The sequence below is a fragment of the Elgaria multicarinata genome, chromosome 6, assembly GCF_023053635.1.
Source record: "Elgaria multicarinata webbii isolate HBS135686 ecotype San Diego chromosome 6, rElgMul1.1.pri, whole genome shotgun sequence".
Lineage (NCBI taxonomy): Eukaryota > Metazoa > Chordata > Lepidosauria > Squamata > Anguidae > Elgaria > Elgaria multicarinata.
Window position 1 is genome coordinate 48,116,492 of NC_086176.1, and position 17,722 is coordinate 48,134,213.

The 17,722-nt window shown below is 39.5% G+C and overlaps 1 protein-coding gene across 3 annotated transcripts in view; it reads left to right on the forward strand.

The window, feature by feature from the left end:
- Positions 1 to 17,722, forward strand: part of VPS13A (vacuolar protein sorting 13 homolog A) — a 135,192-nt gene that overhangs the window by 29,888 nt on the left and 87,582 nt on the right. For 2 of the 3 annotated variants that reach the window (XM_063129360.1, XM_063129361.1), the window contains exons 11-22: positions 1,216 to 1,343; positions 4,426 to 4,532; positions 5,699 to 5,870; positions 6,845 to 6,907; positions 7,438 to 7,567; positions 9,329 to 9,423; positions 11,701 to 11,843; positions 13,929 to 14,130; positions 14,232 to 14,346; positions 14,653 to 14,789; positions 15,608 to 15,740; positions 16,475 to 16,592. In XM_063129360.1, coding sequence (XP_062985430.1) covers positions 1,216 to 1,343; positions 4,426 to 4,532; positions 5,699 to 5,870; positions 6,845 to 6,907; positions 7,438 to 7,567; positions 9,329 to 9,423; positions 11,701 to 11,843; positions 13,929 to 14,130; positions 14,232 to 14,346; positions 14,653 to 14,789; positions 15,608 to 15,740; positions 16,475 to 16,592 — 1,543 coding nt within the window. Of the gene's footprint in view, positions 1 to 1,215; positions 1,344 to 4,425; positions 4,533 to 5,698; positions 5,871 to 6,844; positions 6,908 to 7,437; positions 7,574 to 9,328; positions 9,424 to 11,700; positions 11,844 to 13,928; positions 14,131 to 14,231; positions 14,347 to 14,652; positions 14,790 to 15,607; positions 15,741 to 16,474; positions 16,593 to 17,722 lie in introns of all 3 variants that reach the window. The other variant, XM_063129359.1, reaches the window with a different exon arrangement.

Consider the following 17,722-nt stretch of genomic DNA (forward strand, 5'->3'; position numbering starts at 1 on the left):
ATATATTCAGTATAAAATGAACACCCTGTTGTTCCTCTGACCCAAAAGTGTGTTAAAAGGCATCAAAACCACTTCTCCAGAAGATACCCCTTTTGATTTCTAGTGGCCTTCCTGTCCTGAGTAGGAAAATAGGGTTCTCTATTTGGGTGAAAGGATCTCCAGGCCTGCTTTACTTGTTCTATTTCAAGAGGCATGGATGATCATGCTATTTTAACCCCCTCTGTAGTAGAAGCACTTCCCGGATACTTCCCTGTCTTGCTCAGGATCCAGATACACATTTCTTTCTGTCTCAGAGAAAAAACATCTACCAGAATTACTCTATTGTCTCGTTCCTTGCTCGTATCCGTTTGTCCTTGGTCTCCTCTCTTAGCTAAAAATAGAAACAAACCCTTATCTATTTCTCTTCTGCTTTCAATTTCTCTTGTCCATCCTGGTTTTCAGCTCCAGTGGGACATAATTTTCTTGGCTTCAAGGCAGGGTATAAATCAAATAAATAAATAATTAGGAAGCTTTTTGGGTTAAAGGATGCAAACAAAGGAGGAAAGCACACAAGGGTTTTGTACCCTAAGAACCAGTTGGCCCATCTCTGCCAAGCCACAAAGGGAACTGTGGGAATTGACAATCCTTCAACCCTACAGAAAAAGGCACTATCTTCTCCTGGTTCAGTGGCTGCTCTTGGTCTTCAGAGGCAGTGTCAGGTGGACACCTCTCTTGTGTAGTCTGGTTCTTTTTTTATCCTCCGTGCAGCTGGGTGGGGTAACTCACTCAGTGGCTGTGCATGTTTAGGGATTTTCCAATTTCAGCTTCTAACATGTAGCATAGTGCCATACAGGACAAAGGCAGTGACCACTTAGTGGTGTTTAACCCACCACTTCCCGGTGCACTTCCACATTTCTATATCAGGCTGGTGTTCTCTACTAAGAGCTTGGGAGGCTGCAACAGTATCCTGACTCAGTACTGGGGAAGATATGGCAGGGCCATTTTACCCTCCACAGTGTTACTCATGTAGGCTACATTTGCAGGTAAATAGAACCATTCCCATGATTAGGCAGCTGATTACAGAGTCTGGGTCCACAGCTTGTTGAGTGGCATGGAATCCTGCTTTCTTCTCCTGCAATAGTTCAGAAAGAAGATCCTCCTTGCAATTAAGTAATGAATTTGTTGCGTGATCTACTTGTCCCTGTACTAACTTATTCTAAAATTCTATTTTTTCAGTATTCCGTCCAATTTCAGCTAAAGCCAAGCTCCGTATGAATCCACGATCTGATGTTGATTTTTCTGCACCAAAGCTAGATCTAGATGTAACTCTTCAGGAAATAACCATAGAACTTAATAAGCCACAGGTAACTTTAATAAAAGTGTTTTAGATTTACAGAAACCTTTCTTACCTTATGGACTAGGAAATTCTCTCATTGTAGTTTGTTAGCCTTTTACTTTTTCTTGTTGCAGGGCCACATCTTTCAATCAACTGTAGATAATTCCCCAGTTCAGATCTATCTGTCAAAGAAAGATGAGGTTCGCATCTGAGTTGCTGTTTTTAGCCTCAGAATCTATTTATTAGCACCTAGCAGTAACAACAACTTTTTTCTTTCTTTCTTACCTAGTTGCTGCTAGGTGCTAACCTAGGTAGGTAGGTAACCACCTATTCCCCCGGTTTTGTCTAGGAAAGCTTGCCTCATACTCAGCTTGGAATCACATTATAGTATTCCCCAAGCTTTTCTACAGAATTTAAAAGAAAGAGAGAGGGTGGGTGGGCTGGTTCTCACAAACAGCCCATGGGTTAAACAACCCAGGAGCAGTCATGCATGACTAGGAGAAAGCAGATGTATTGCCTCCTGCATGCACCTACTTCTGCTTTTAATTGAAAACCTATCATTGGCCTGTTTGCAGGTTGTTAAACATGATGTGCGAATTCTGAGTTTGTTTAGCCCCTAAACAAACCAGTGCTCCCATCTTCCAATGTCATGCTCAACAACCTGCACACGGGCCAATTGTAGGCTGTTGAATAAAAAAGAAGTGGGGTGTGGGGGGAGGCAGTTCTTTCTCTCTCTTTCCCTCCCACTCGTACCTGACAGCCCATGGGTTGTTTAACCTATGGGCTGTCGTTGCGTGTGAACCAGGTCACAATGTGAGTGTTGGTGCAGAAGACCTTTTGTGACCTCTGTTTGTAGTTACTCCTCAGGCTTGGTTCTTAAAAATTGAAATTAGATGTATAGTAAACAAGCAGATAATCTTCCTTATAAAAGGCCATGAGTCCTCTGCCTTGGTCATCAGCGTTGCCATAACTATAATAGTATTGCCATTGAATGCTATTAGCCAAGGTGAAGAGATCCCTGAGACCTTAACAAACTGGCAAAGGAATAAATTCTTAGAGGGCTTTAGTATGTTGGCAAGGGTGGCTGTTCTGACGGGAGATGCATCATCAGTAGGAACATAGGAAGCTGTCTTATACCGAGTCATACCATTGGTCCAGTATTGTCGACACTTACTGGCAGCGGCTCCTCAGAGTTTCAGGCAGGGCTTTTTCCTCTCCTACCCTGGAGATGCTGGGGATTGAACCGGGGACCTTCCACATGCAAAGCAGATGCTCCACGTCCCCTCTTCATCATTCTGCCTAAAGCATTGCTTCTAGGATATAAGCTGATGTATTATTATTATTATTATTATTATTATTATTATTATTACTGAGGCATACATTTTTCCTTCAATTAAAATTGAAGGCATACTTCATTCTTGGACCCAAAAAGAGTTACTTTTTGTAGAAAGTGTAAGAATTATATACCCTCGAGGAGCTTACCCCCAGTTCTGGTGACTGAAGCAAGATGCAGTGGGCAACTTCCTATGTGAATATGTATTTTGCACTCATGGGGACCTTTAATTATTTAGACATTATTTTGTGATACATCTCAGCCAAACTAGATGTAGTATTTGTGTAGGTTTTTTTTTATAAAGTTAATTTTAAAATTAGCCCTCGTGTGGCTAATTTTTTTAAAAAACTAATATTTTATGTAGGGAATGGGAAGTGAGGCAGATTAGGACCATGGCATGAGAGGGGAGCTTTAACCCTTTGTCACTGCTGTGGCTCTTATCTGAATCAGGGTCCTGCATCAGGGAGCTTTCCCCCATTGTAAATAGCTTGCGTGCTACTCCGCCATTCACATTGGGACTACAGCGTGGGCAAAGAATTAAAACTCCTCTTCCTCAGTGCCAGAGTTTTGATATGGCTTGCACATGCCCCCCTCAAGCCCCCATACAAGGCCAAAGACATGAATAACTCCATGCCTAGTTTAGCTCTTACTGTGCCCTGGGAATGACTTGTAAGTCGTTTGCTGAACTGCTGGCATGTGAATTCTAAGTCAAACATGACTGTGATCCTGTTCCATTGTGGCTAAGCTCTCAGAGGAGCTATTTTGTTGTGCCCCAAAGGAGGAAAATTAAAAATCAGGAGGAAAGAGGAATCCATCCATCCATTTTCCTGATCCCAATACTGTTGTAGGGATGGCAGAGACATAACTACCTGGTCAGCAACACAGGCAAGAAGAAGGATTGAATATTTTTTTCACAGGTCAGAAGTAAGAGAGGAAGAAAAGACTTGTTTCTCTACCTCTGCTTCTGGAATAGCTATCTTTTGAGAGGAAAATGTTTCACTGTGTGATGCCACTTTAAGTCTGCTGATCCTGGGATGTACACTGATAAGGAACATTCAAGTGCCCTCCTACACTGAGTTAGAAAAAATGGGACTTTCTCCAAATTTACACATGCTCAATCAGGTTCACCCAGTTGTTACCTTGTGGTCAGTTACTTGAAATCTGTGGGAACTAGTTAACCTCAGTCTCTAGAAGATGCTCTCTTCTTTGTTGTCTTCTCTGCTGAAATGTTTTTATGTAGTATGATTAATGCTTATTGGGGTTTTCTCTCTTTTTCATCAAGGTGAAATAGTTAACAGGCCAAAATTCTTTTGGCAGGTTTGCACTTGTGCATTGAAAACATAGACCTGGTTTTCATATAATGCCCAGTTGGAGGTTAAATAACCCAGAGTGTCAAGCTAACAACATATGAATGGGGCAAGCAAAGGTTGTTAATTGAAAGTGAAACCAAGGAATTCACCAGGAGCAGTGTACTCACTCTCTCCAGCTCATGCCCAGCAACTCATGGTTTTAATCAACCCCATTGGCTGTCTTATGTGCACTCCAGCTCATAGTTACCTGGAGAAGATTGAAAGCACTGGCTCTTCCTATTTACTCAGGAACAAATATTAATTCCGAATCAAAACCTTCATCAAATATATTACTGGCAGTATATTTCTGCATGCTTCAATCCTTTCAGACTACAAATAACAAGATTTTAAATTATGTCGTTTGATTTCTATTGTAATGATGCTCCGTACAAATGGTAATCATTTTTTTGCATTTTTTCGTCTTGCAGTATTTCAGTATTATGGAGCTCCTTGAATCAATCGATATGATGACCCGAAATTTACCATACAGAAAGTATAGGCCAAATGTTCCTGTTCACAACAATGCCAAGAAATGGTAATATAGTGAATTATTTTTGAAAATTTCCTTCTGGGAGAAGGAAGTATTGTTGTTTTAAAAAGAGATGTTAGTGTTGCCTTTCTGCGGAAGCACAACACAGCTCCAGCAAGTTTTTTTTTTTAAAAAAAGGTAGCTTCTGGGGCAGAGTGCGGGGAGGGAGATGTATTTTTAAGTTTCTTTGTTAATGTGGTCTTTCTGAAAAGGTCCTGCTTGTGGGTTCCTGGCCAATAGCTGGTTGGCCACTGTGTGAACAGAGTGCTGGGCTAGATGGAGCCCTGATCTGATCCAGCAATGGCTCTTCTTATGTTCTTATGACAGCCTGGCTGGATTGGATTTGGGGGCTCTGTATTACAGTGCTTTCAGTCCTTTCTATCATATTTTGTCCAAAGGGCAGTGCTATTGTTTGATATCATGGTCTTTAATCTGTGGTATCTCATAGGGTTTTCTTAGGCCTTAGCTAGACCTAAGGTTTATCCTGAGGTCGTCCCAGGGTCGTCCTTGCCTGCTCCTGGGATCCCCTGTGTGTCATTTACATGAACAGGGATGACCCAGGACGATCCTGGGATAAACCTTAGGTCTAGCTAAGGCCTTAGTCTCCTATATTGCTTAATATTTACATGAAATTGCTAGGAGAAGTCATTTTTAGCTTTGGAGTGAAGTGTAACTGATATGCTGATGCCACTCAACTCTATTGCCCTTTGTGATCTGATATCAAGGAAGCAGTAAATGAGCCTTGAATGTTACCAGAGTTTGATAATAGGCTGGATGAGGTTGAAAAAGTTGAGATTAAATCCAGAGAAGACAAAAGTGCTATCAGTCACTAAAAAGTCTGCCTCAGGAATTGGGATTCAGCCTGTTTTGTAAGGCATTGCACTTCTTCTGAAAGATCAGGTTCATAGCTTAGGAGTGCCCCTTGAACTTGTGCTGTCCCTGGATTCTGAGATACTAGGAGTGAAATGGAGTGCATTTCCGCAACCATGTTTAGTTCATCAGCTGCAACCTATCCTGAATTGGTTGGACTTGGCAACAGTTACCCATGTCTTAGTCACATCAAGTTTAGAATACTTCAGAATATTTTTTTAATGAGATAGATTTTAAAAGGAAACAAAAGGAAAGTATGGTATGCAGTACTTCTTCTAAACATTTGTTTTCTTTTCCATTAGGTGGCAATACATTATATATGGAATTCTTGAAGTAAATGTCCAACGCAAATTACAAATGTGGTCTTGGGAGCATATTCGTTACCATAGGAATCAAGTGAAGAACTATAAAGATCTCTATAAAACAAAAATAACAACGAAGAAGCCTTTTGAGGAGAGTTTGTATAAGCTGGAGGTTAGTGGTTTTAAATTACAATTAATTTACATTTGAACATTTATTAAGCACACTAAAAATAATGACTGTTTTCCAGCTAATTTTCTAAATACATTTTTGATGTTTACTTATAGTACGTTGTTATCACATTTTCAATTGTACTGATTTCAAATTAAGAAACTTAAATTGAAATACACAATAACTGAAACCTAAAAATCAGTGGCCTGGATACAAAGGCCACTGCTAGACCTAAGGTTTATCCTGGGATCATCCAGGGTTCGCCCCTGCCTGAGCACTGGATCCCCTGTGTGTCACCTAGATGAACAGGTTTGACCTCTGGACGATCCAGGGATAAACCTTAGGTCTAGCTACAGCCAAAGATTCCTCTTGCAGGCATATGTTGCTGATTTTCCCTTCCCATCCATCTGTGGGTCTCTGAAAACTGATTCCAGGTGGTCAGGGGATCCTCCTACCTCTATTTTTTTTTCTGCATCTCTCTATTTATATTTAGCTGTCCAGTTTGGTCTGTATTAGTTCAGAAATGGATAAGTAATTAAAATCTAAAGTGGAAAACCATCATTTCACTGGGTTTGATTCTTTACTTTTCTTTCCTGCTCCTATAACAGTCTCTCTAACTATCTGCCTCTCTTCTATCCTATCTCCTCTGTAGTATCCTCTCTAACTACTTGCCTGTTATATGAAGAAATTTCAAGAAGGCTGTGGGGAGGGAAGAAAAAGGACAAATATCCCTCCTACAATATAGAAATAAAATGTTCAGCTTTGCAGTGAGCCCTAAACTTGAGCGTTTTAGTGGTATATAATACGATCCCCCAAGCTCCAGTCTACATATCTTCTGTTTCAGGAGCACAGGAGCATTCCTCTTAGGGACAGGGAATATACCATAACATTTTATTCTGGGTCCCCACTTGAACCTTCCCTGAGTGGAAATCTCTTGTGTGTGGTGTGTAGTATGTGACTTTCCCTTTCCTTTATAGGAACTAGAGAAGACCTTGGATATTTTCAACATCACTTTGGCAAGACAGCAGGCAGAATTTGAGGTAAAGGTTTTGTAATGGTAAAAAATACTGTATTGGAATTGATTTTAAGGAAAACATGAACTGCTTTAGATCTTTGGCGTTTAAACAGCTTCCATGCCATCTTAGTTTGAGTAAACAAATGCAGAAAAACTCTGAACAAAGCAAGCTGAAATTCAAGCTTCCATGCAATAATTTTCTATATATAGGCTGTTCAGATATTAAGTTCTGTACAAACAATTCATTAGTCCTGGCATCCCTTTTCAACAGTTAAAATGGCAAAGTTATCATTTTTAATATGTCATTCTATTTAAAAACAAAACACAAGTCTGTGTTGCCCAGATAGCAGTCCCTGTACAAATTTAAGTTCCCAAAAGAGGAGTTACAGTTAGACTTTATTGGTCTTACCTCGCCAGAACTCCTAGATTGTGCTGCAGCTCTTCCCACACCTTGCCTGGTTTTTTACACTTTGCCTGATTTCTGCATACTTGCTCCATTAAATAAAATATATAATGTTTAATATTAAATGTGCATCTTTGTTTTTTGTATAATAGGCAACTAAAGCAGGATTAAAGATTTTCAGACCAGGGGCTAAGCAAGATGATGAAGATTCTAGTGGCTGGTTTGGTTGGATGTGGGGATGGGTTGGAGGAAAAGCAGACCAAACCATACAAGAACCAAAAGGTACAAGTATGTCCATTTGGAGTTAGGAATATTCTAGATGTTGTTAAGTAGAAAATAATTGAAGCTGAAAGACCCAAGTGTATGGGTGGGTGCACAAGTCTAAGTTTTAAGTAAGTGCAGTACCTGAATCTACAGAATGTTCTCACTGTTTCCATGCACAGATGTTAAGGTGGAAATATTAATTTATACTTCCCACGCTTTTTGGTACATAAGTGAATTTGTAGGAGCTCTAATTTATTTTTAATTAAGAGTTGTTCAAAGTGAATGCAACTTTCAATCACAAAGCAGGGAAATAATTCCAATGTAAAGCAAGAAAGGAAGGTAAAGACGGTAGTAGTATGTCTGATCACATGCTAAAAATGAAATTGTGTTTAACCATATCTCTAGATAACCTAATGTTAGAGGTTCATTTCTCTATAAACACTCATTTTGCAGACTTGGGGATCCAGGGATTTCTAATGTTATGCATTTCCATGTATGCTATAAATAACTAAAGAGTTTTAATCGTAAAATTTCAATTCTTCAATGAAATGCACAGAACTACTCCTTCTGTATCAGTGTTAACTTTCATATAATTTCTAAAGATTAAATAGGACAGCTTTCCCCAACCTGGTGCTGTCCAAATATTTTGAACCACATCTCCCATCTTCCCTAGCCACTGACCATGCTGCCTGGGACTGGTTATAGTTGTAGTTGAGAGCATGTGGAGGGTACCAGGTTGGGGAAGGCTGAAATAGGATCATAATGTACATGCAGAGCAAGTGATTGGGAATGTAATAAATGTAATAAATAAATGTGGCACCTACAGATGCCTGATTTATGCAAATGGATCCATAACGCAGCTAATTTCTGTGAAAAGGAATTGCAGGAGTTAGGCTTATGATTACTGTATTTAAAAGACCATAAGTTTGGTGTACACATTGGATTGGATCCAAAAGTTCTCTTCCTCTCTTGGAAGACAGTTCCTTCTGTTCACAAAAAGGAAGTCTTGGAACCAACAAATATGTTGTACAGACTTTTGGCTAGTGGCTGAATGAACTTGCTCATGATCAAATGCCAAATCTTCAGTCTTACCATATTGCCTCTAGTTCTTGCAGATGGACAAAGAAGCTTCAGTGAAGACAGTATGGCTCAGTTCAGACAACACGTTTCTTAATGGCGGTTTTAGAATTTCGCTGTGGAGTTTTTACACCACTGTTGAGAAATGTGTTGTCTGGCAGGAAAACTCCACGGTGGAGTTTTTTGGGAAAACACTTCACACTGAATATCCGTGCTGTGCAGAGGAGAGTTCCTGGACAACCGTTGCCTTGCTTGTTGTGTGGAGGGCTTCATGGCGTTTTCCATTGCTTTGAGTTGACTTTTCCCACTGGCTAAAGAGTTCCGTGGCAAGAGTGGCAAAAGGAGTGAGTGCTGCTTTACGAGAGCTGCCGGGATTGGTTTTTTGCAGCAATGGCTGATGGGACACCATCTGGAGGACCGGGGGAGAAGAGAGGTCGCAATGGATTTTTCCCAACTCCACGGTAGCTCACAGTCACATAACAGTGGAATTAGAGCATGTTGTGTGGGGAGTGCCCCTTAAAAACTCAACCATTGAGTGGAGTTTTCACACTGCATTGACTAACATGTTGTCTGAACTGAGCCTATTTTTGCAACCTTTACAAAGTTATAATGGTAACAAACCAGTATCTTATGTAGTAGATGTCTAATGATATGGTGTGTTTTTTAAAGAATGAATTAATATTGATTACTTTAATGTGGCAGGTATTGAACAATTGATGACTCCACAAGAAAAGGATAAACTTTATGCAGCAATTGGTTATAGTGAAACAGCTGTTGATCCAACATTGCCCAAAACGGTGGGTATGATTTGATGTTATAGTATATGTCAACAAACATTTGACTTTATTCGAAGTACTGGTATTTCATGATAGGAAATAAAAGCTAGAGCAGTGATTTCCAACCATTAAAATTTATTTATTTTATTTATTTATTTAAGGATTTTTATGCCGCTATTCAGCCAAAAAAGGCTCTCATGGCGGCTTACAAAAGTATTTCTTGACAGTCCCTGCCCACAGGCTTACAATCTAAAAGACATGACACAAAAGGAAAGGGGATTGGGAGGGAGGAGGAGGAGGAGGGGGAAAAGGAAAGCAAATTCAGGCACTACAATCTTAGTTGTAAAGTTCAGCAGTTACAGTTGACAGCAGGAGGGAGGGGGCTCTCAGCTGGAGCTGGACCCAGGCACGGTGGAGAGGTGCCTGGCTGCTGCTTCCTCCCTCACTGGTGGCCTCTGCAGAGACAGTTGACAGCAGGAGGGAGGGGGCTCTCAGCTGGAGCTGGACCCAGGCACGATGGAGAGGCGCCTGGCTGCTGCTTCCTCCCTCACTGGTGGCCTCTGCAGAGGCACTATTTACATGATCAGTATACTAGTATGGTGCAGAGTTGGGTAGCTCTAAGAAGCAGGGCATCCCATCTTTTATGTGCTGTCTGTGACATTATTTGGAAATGTCAAAGGTTTTTAATACGTCCTATCTTAACTAGTAGATTCCAATGCGACTGAATAAGAAGAGAGAGAAGACGACTGATGAATTTCTAATCTGTGCAGCAGCATTGCCTCAAACTATATGAGAAATGTGGGGAGGTGGTATACAATTCATTGTGATGCAGTCTCAACTTCAGCAAAAATATATTAGGTCATGTCAGACTACTTGATTTGCAGACCAGCCAAGAGGCAGTCATGGGCTAACATTAGTTCACAGACCAGCATTTGAGAATTGCATATGAATTCTGTGGTTTTTAAGTTTTAATGTTAGGGCCATGGTGAATCAATCAGAATTTTATTTGGAGCTGGTACTGACATTAGATACTCTTATCTTAACATTTGAGTTCAAAATGCTTAACCACTGTGATTTAGCATGTCATTTGAACAGGGTCATTTTTTGCTGCTTCTTTTTTAGTTTTAATTCTTTTTTATTATTATAAACTAGCTTTTTGACAGTTTCCAATACTTTCCAGCCTACAAAGTGTCTTAATACAAAATTAATTTATGATAACAAATCTCATATTTAAGATACCCAAAGCCACTAATTCATTTGATCTGTATCTATTCCTATAAGTGATAAATGGTGTCCAGCTTTTCAGAAACATTTGGAGTGAATTAATCTGTCAATTCCGTGATAGTTCAATCAATCAATCAATCAATCAATGTACCTTTATTGGCATAAAACAATCACAAACCATACAAAAACATCTTGACATCCTCCAGACAAACTAGTACTCTTACATTGTGCAATTCAGCCTGCTAGTATAGTAGACTGTACTAATCTCCCTGCTAACTATTCCACCATGCCTCTGGATGTAGCTCCCAGTCTTTGATAGGTCATTACATAATGGGCAAATAATGCAACATTTTCGATCTTACGAACATAAAGAACCCTTTTTTCCATTGATCAACTGATAGAATATGAACCACTCACCAGGATACCTAAGAAAAAATTGTGCTGCTGTCAGCATATATGACACCTTTACCATATAATCTCTAGGTATCTGATTTATAATATGTCCCAAGAGTATAGTAGTGTGATTTAATGGTAATTCAACACCAGTAATTATTTTAATTCTGCCAACCATAGTCCAGTATTCCCTGACCAAATTACAATTCAATGATTTAAAAAAACTGCCAGTTTACGACAAGAGTTAAAGCCCACAAGGCCAGGGAATTGGAGGCTAGTATGATGTCTTAACTGATGTGACCTGGGATCAGTGATGATGTTGTGCAGTATCAGAAATTGTGCTTTTCCTTGGTCATTCACTGTTCAGGCCCAAATCTATATGGGGAAGATAAGAGTGCCTGAGTCCAGCAAAGTTGCCCCAGACTGTCCTGGTCCTTTATTGCCTTATGAAGCATCTGAGCCTTACTTTTTTTGCTAGAAGAATCCTCCAGTTTGTGTCCTGTCCTGAAAACCACAGAAAAGTGGTTTACTAGCTGCAAATCAGGGTGGGAATTGGGGATACCATATCAGTTCAGCCCTAATTTCAAATGACTGTGAATTTCATGTTAAGACATATTATGGTTAATTGTATTTCTCAGAAGTATTTTGCTGTTCATTACTCATTTTTGTCAATTTCCACAGTATGAAGCCATGAAGCTTTATATAAAACTAATAAGCATGACTGTACTGATAAGGGAAAACAAAGAAAAGCCCGAGCTCTTAAAACTTGCCTTAATTGATCTCTGTACAACAATAGCGCAACGGCCTGGTGCTGAAGCAATAAGGTAGGCATGTGTTCATGTTTATTCCTTGAAATGGGTAAATAGCAGTATGACGAACTTGGTGGCAGGTTGGATTTCAGAGTTCAGTCTTAGTATTTTCTGACTTCATTGTGATTTGTAGACTACATGGCACTTTGAAAATATTACAATTTCAGTTGTGTTCACATCCAGTCCAAAAGTGTGCATTTTCCTGCAGTAGCTGTTTGCAAATTGAGTATGAGAAAATAAGAGACATTTTGAACCAAGGTCTCCAGCACCTTGCCTCTTTACCACCAGTTCTCTGGTTCTTCCGGAAGCAATACAGTCTTGGCCTTAGGGGAAAGAATGTCCTCTAGTCTGCAATTTCAGAGATTCACCCGACTCTCCGAGCCATTCGGGACACCCTAGGCTCTCTCAGTTCCTTGCGACCAAGCCAGCTCATCAGTACATGCAGTTAGCCTTAAATGTGAAGACTCTGCTGTCTCGTATTGTGATGCCTGCCTGCCTTTAGCCTTGCATCTTGTTTGTGTTCCTGCCAGCCCTCTATTGCTGTTGATTTTATCCTTGACACTGCTTTTTGTTGAGAATATTTATGACAGTTTCGTTTTAGATTTTTTATCATTTTGCATAACTACGTAGGATTCTTATTTGTGGTATATGTGCTGTCTCACATATGGTTCTGCATCTATATAGAGTTGCTTTTAAAAAGTGTCTAAAACTACAGTAGAGATGTCCACGCACATGCTGGAGATAGAGGGGGGGTATAAGGTATAAGGGTCTTTACCAAATGTATGACTATTGTTGCTGCCCACCTTTATCAACACCTGTCCATATATCATTGACTGGCCCTATCACACCACCTCCTCCTCAGCCCCCTCTCTACCATGGTCCATCTTCTAGAAAATGCCTTACACCTACCCGCACGCTCCAATTTATAGATGCAGTCCTAGAATCAATTGCAGGCAGGGAGTTCGTACCAGACAACAGATCAGTGACCATCATTTATCTTGCTGCTGAGGTAGCCCATGCTCAGATTGTCAGGGCGCATAGTCTACAGTGACTATTGTCCTTATGTTCCTAGCTCCCCTGTCACTGAAAGATGAAGACAGTGGAACTGCCAGGATCAGTAAACTTGGCTTAGCCTCATCTGACTTGCCCAGTTGTAAAAATGTTATCTTACTTTGGAACTGTGAAACATTTACATCAGGTAACAAATACAACACAGTTCAGCTGTATTACTTAACAAACGTTTACATCATCATTTGCTCTGCATGGAGGCTTATCTCATATATTCTTCATCCATTGCAACTTTTTTTAGGCAAATATGTTTTATAGAGAAAATTCAACAGTCATAGTTCATGATCTGTGTCTGTGTAGAGTTAGATGCAAATAATACATTCCAGCACAAGGTACCGCACTCTTCACCTAAGGCCACACCTAGGCAGAGCTGCTTGCAATCCTTTCACAGCCAAATTCACTTACATAGGAAACCTTTTAAGGTCTCTAAATAAGCAGGAAATACTCTGTATTTTCTTTCAATCTTTGATATCTTCATACTTCTTAATATGCCTTGTGTGTATGGGACTAATATAATGTGTATTATTTAAATATACACAACATGAAATAACTTGATTTTTTTTAAAAAAAATATATGATTACATTTATATCCTACCTTTCAGCCAAGATTGACTCCCAAATTGGCTTATTTTGAACTCACAAAAGCTCCAATGTATTATGGATATATAGAGGTATTTATGGAAATCTTTTGGTCCCTGGCAATTGATGTCATAGACCAATTTCCAGGCTATTCTGTCCAGAGGGAGAAAACAGAAGGAGCTTCAGCTGGACTTGGGAGCTGGCTGATGGTAAAGTTGCTCCCGTACAGAAGCACTTTCCCTTTTATTCTATATGTGTTCTCATACATACTCTTATTCTAGAAATATTGATTAGGAAGACAAGTCAAAGATCTTCATGCTTTCCATATGTTACCTGCTACTCATTAAATTATGGGAGTGTAGAGTCAAATGTTTTAAAAAACCACCGGAACAACATTTTAGAATGTTAGAAATGTGCATATTTATCACATATTTTATATTCTATTTTATTCAGGTTTGAATCAAGTGTAAGTGCATTTGAAGTAAAGGGAATGGCTCAAAAAGACACCATACCCTGTTTGCTGTCCTCTCATGCAGTTCATTCACAGCAAAACACATCACTCTTCACCATAATGTTTGAGACCAATCCCTTAGATGAGAGTGCCAACCAGAAGCTAAGAATAGAATCACAGCCTTTGGAAATAATATATGATGCAGTAAGTAGAAACATTTTATTCTATAAGGTTTTTTTATATATAAAATAAAATAAAGTGCTACCTTAACAATATACTTCGTGGTCCTTCTATACTTTCTTCAGATGACTGTGAATAGCTTAGTGGACTTCTTCCGCCCCCCAAGTGATGTGTATTTAGAGCAACTAACCTCAGCAACGTTAACAAAGTTGGAAGAATTTCGTGAAAAAACAGCTACAGGTGAACTTTGAATAACTTTTTGTAAAATACTGGATTCCACATATTCAAAGCACAATAAACACTTGTGCTTTATATAACATAGTGTACACAATTTTCTCTGCCTGGAAATTCTCCTAGTGTGGAAGATTGTCATGTGAAATGGCCTTAGAATATCATTCATTTTGTCATGAACCTGAAAGTAGTGGAATGCTTTTGAGCTGTATAAAAGTTTTTGTTTTGCTTAAATTTGTTCTCTCGTAAATCTTTTGGATACAGTGTTTTATGTGATCTTTCTCAATAAATCTTTTATTTCTAATGTTTTTCTAGGGTTAGTGTATGTTATAGAAACACAGAAGGTTCTAGATTTAAAAATAAATCTTATGGCTTCCTATATCATTGTTCCACAAAATGGATTCTATGAACCAGCATCAAATAAATTACTTCTGGATCTTGGTCACTTAAAGGTAAAACACTCAAATGTCATTAAATTGTTTAGTATTCATTACACACTGCAGAAGCAAAATAGGGTGGGGGACTGAATGACCCTCCATCCAGCTCTCTGCAGCCCATATGACATCAGAGTACATGGCCATGTCCACCTGACATCATTTGCTCCCTGACCAAAGTACTGGCTGAATCCTCCACCTGGTGCTTGGGCTAGGAACCAGGCTTCATTTCATGCTAGCTTTCCTGGTCCTGGAAAGCTTCATGCACAGTGAAATCGAGCCAGTTGTAGGAGCTCCTCTATCACAGGAGCGAAGGGAATGTGACCAGTTTGACTTTGCTGTGTAGGAAAGTCCACATGCAGGGAAGCAGCAGCAACACATAGGAATCATGCTGTTATCTCCAATCATTCATTGGTGATAACACTGGGAATTTCTCTCCGTACCTCTCTTGGAAATCCCCATTTCACCTGAAGTTTAAATCTGGGTTTCATCTCTGGATTGTCTTTCTCCCTACAACCAGAGTTCCTGGTTTTCAACAACGGTAAACAGCTAAGCGACAGAGTGATTGGGTGGCAGGAGCCAGGACACTTACTCATTCTCGCTCAATTCATAACAACTCAGGATTTTTCAAAAACACTGGGTTGTTATGACGTACGAAAGAACCCACTTTGTCAGATGCACCTGACCAATGCCCCCCTTCCCAAAACATATGCACAGTGAATGTGTTAGTGTACTGGATAACAATTGGTTAAAAATATGCTTAACTTGTAATAAATAGTTGAATATGTATTTTTAAAATGTGACTGATTATTGCTATTATATTTGTTCTTTTTAAGATGATTAGTAAAAGTCGGTGTACCTTGTCAGATATCATAGTTGGTGAAAGTGCTCTTGCAGATATTATGTCAAGAGCATATGATAAATTTGACATTCAGCTCAGCAGCATACAGCTCCTTTATAGCGGACGTAGTAAGTACTCATACAAATTAATTCTACGTATATATATTTTAAAAGTAGAGCAATTTTAGCAGAAGTTAGCATTAGTCTGATTCCAACAGCATGCTCAGTGTCACTCAGTGCATATTGTGGGCTGTGTTGGAATTTGTTTTTTTTATTTGATGTCCTATATTTAATTATTAAGCTTAAAACACATGGCATGTGCATGAAAGGAAAGAAAAGGCCATTGGTTAAGCAAGACAGGATTTGTTCTCTCTTACATACTGATTAGGAAGGCTAATAGAAGTGGACTAGTTTGAATTCCAGCCATGGTTGGCAACTGACTTCTATCTAGAGTCATCTTTTGATTTGAAGAAAGATTGAAGAGTCAGCAAAATTGGTTCTATCCACCTATTGAGTCAAGACAACAGGCAAAAGGGTATTTAACCTTTTACACTCAGGTGTAAATGGGACTGCTGGTGGTATAGTTGTGGAGAATATAGACCGCACAGGCCTCATTAAAATCAACCTCAGTTATGTGCATTCTTTTTCACATGACACATCTGTGCAGTTTTGGTTCACAGTAGCAGCCATGCTACCAGTATAATATGTAAAGTGCCCCTTATCTCTTAAAGATAGTATGAACTTTAATATATCCAAGCTTTAGGAAAAAAATGGACATGAAAGTTTGAATAAGTGAGCCTGTCTTGTAATATAACCAATAGTTTTGGAAGGTTAGTTGTAATAAACATCTTTCCTATCTTTAGATGAAAACTGGGAGGAGGCTCGTAGTTTACGATCATCATCTCAGCATATCTTGCAGCCTCTGGATGTGAAAATGGAACTGAGCAGAGCAATGGTTGTTACAGACACAAGAATGCCCAAGTATGACTTCTTTACGATTGTGTGAATTTTCTCATTGTTGGTTTGGTGGAGAGCATGCTCACAGCTCTACCACAACTATTGGTCTTGCCTTTCCCACTTCTGGTACTTCTGGGTATTCACACATAGGCATAATATTTGAATGGTGGCGACTCAATTCCAGGCACTTTTGGAGAAAGTGAATTATCTAGACCTATTTCAGTCTGACATCAAACCTGAGCTTAGTACTGAAACACCCTTAGTTTCCCTGAGATGACCTTTGTCAGGAGGGAGAAAAGGGAATGTGATCCTTGAACCCTCAGTGGAATCCGGCTGAACTGTCTCTGCCAGTTGGGTGTGGAAGGCACAGTGATATGGCCCTTCCATTTCGGAAATTAGCATGGGGAAGGTGCTCTGTTCAACCCCATGGGATTTGTGCTAATCCTCATGATGTCTATACAAAGCCTCTATATGAGTTCATCAAGGGATATGGAGTGAGGTGTTAGCAGTATGCTGTTGACAGAAATCAGTTTTTCTGTGTTATGTGAATCAGGAGAGAACTATGAAGGAGCTGAACCAGTGCTGAATTTGTTAATGGGCTGGATGAGAACCACACATTTTAAGTGGCTGATGTGATCTGTCTATTTTATTAAATTTGCTTACCCTTCCATACATTTTTATGTTGGTGTTTTATTGTTTCTAATGTATATTGTATGACTAGTTTTATCATACTATTGTATACTGCCCTGGTTTCTACAAGGATATACTTAGTTTATGGCCTACAATAAATGTTTAAAATTGATGTTTTTCTTTCTAATCACATTATTGCTCTATTAAGTAAAATATTCTCCATCTTGCACTTCTGTAGAGCTAGAGTTATACACCATTTCAGTCTGGTTTCAATCCTGGTTTTGACAGTGTTCCTGGCAGTCATCCATTCTGCTCCTTCTGGAACTGAGGATTATCCCAGGAAATTGGCGGAATTGTCCCTGCTTGCCCCCAGGATCTCCTGTGTGTCATTTGGATGCACAGGAATGATCCCGGGACGATCCCGGGATAAATGGCTGGTGTAGACATGCCCATAGTATCAGGGTAATGCCAATTAGATTCATAACTGATTAAACACATCTCAGAGAGCCAGCATGTCTAAAGCT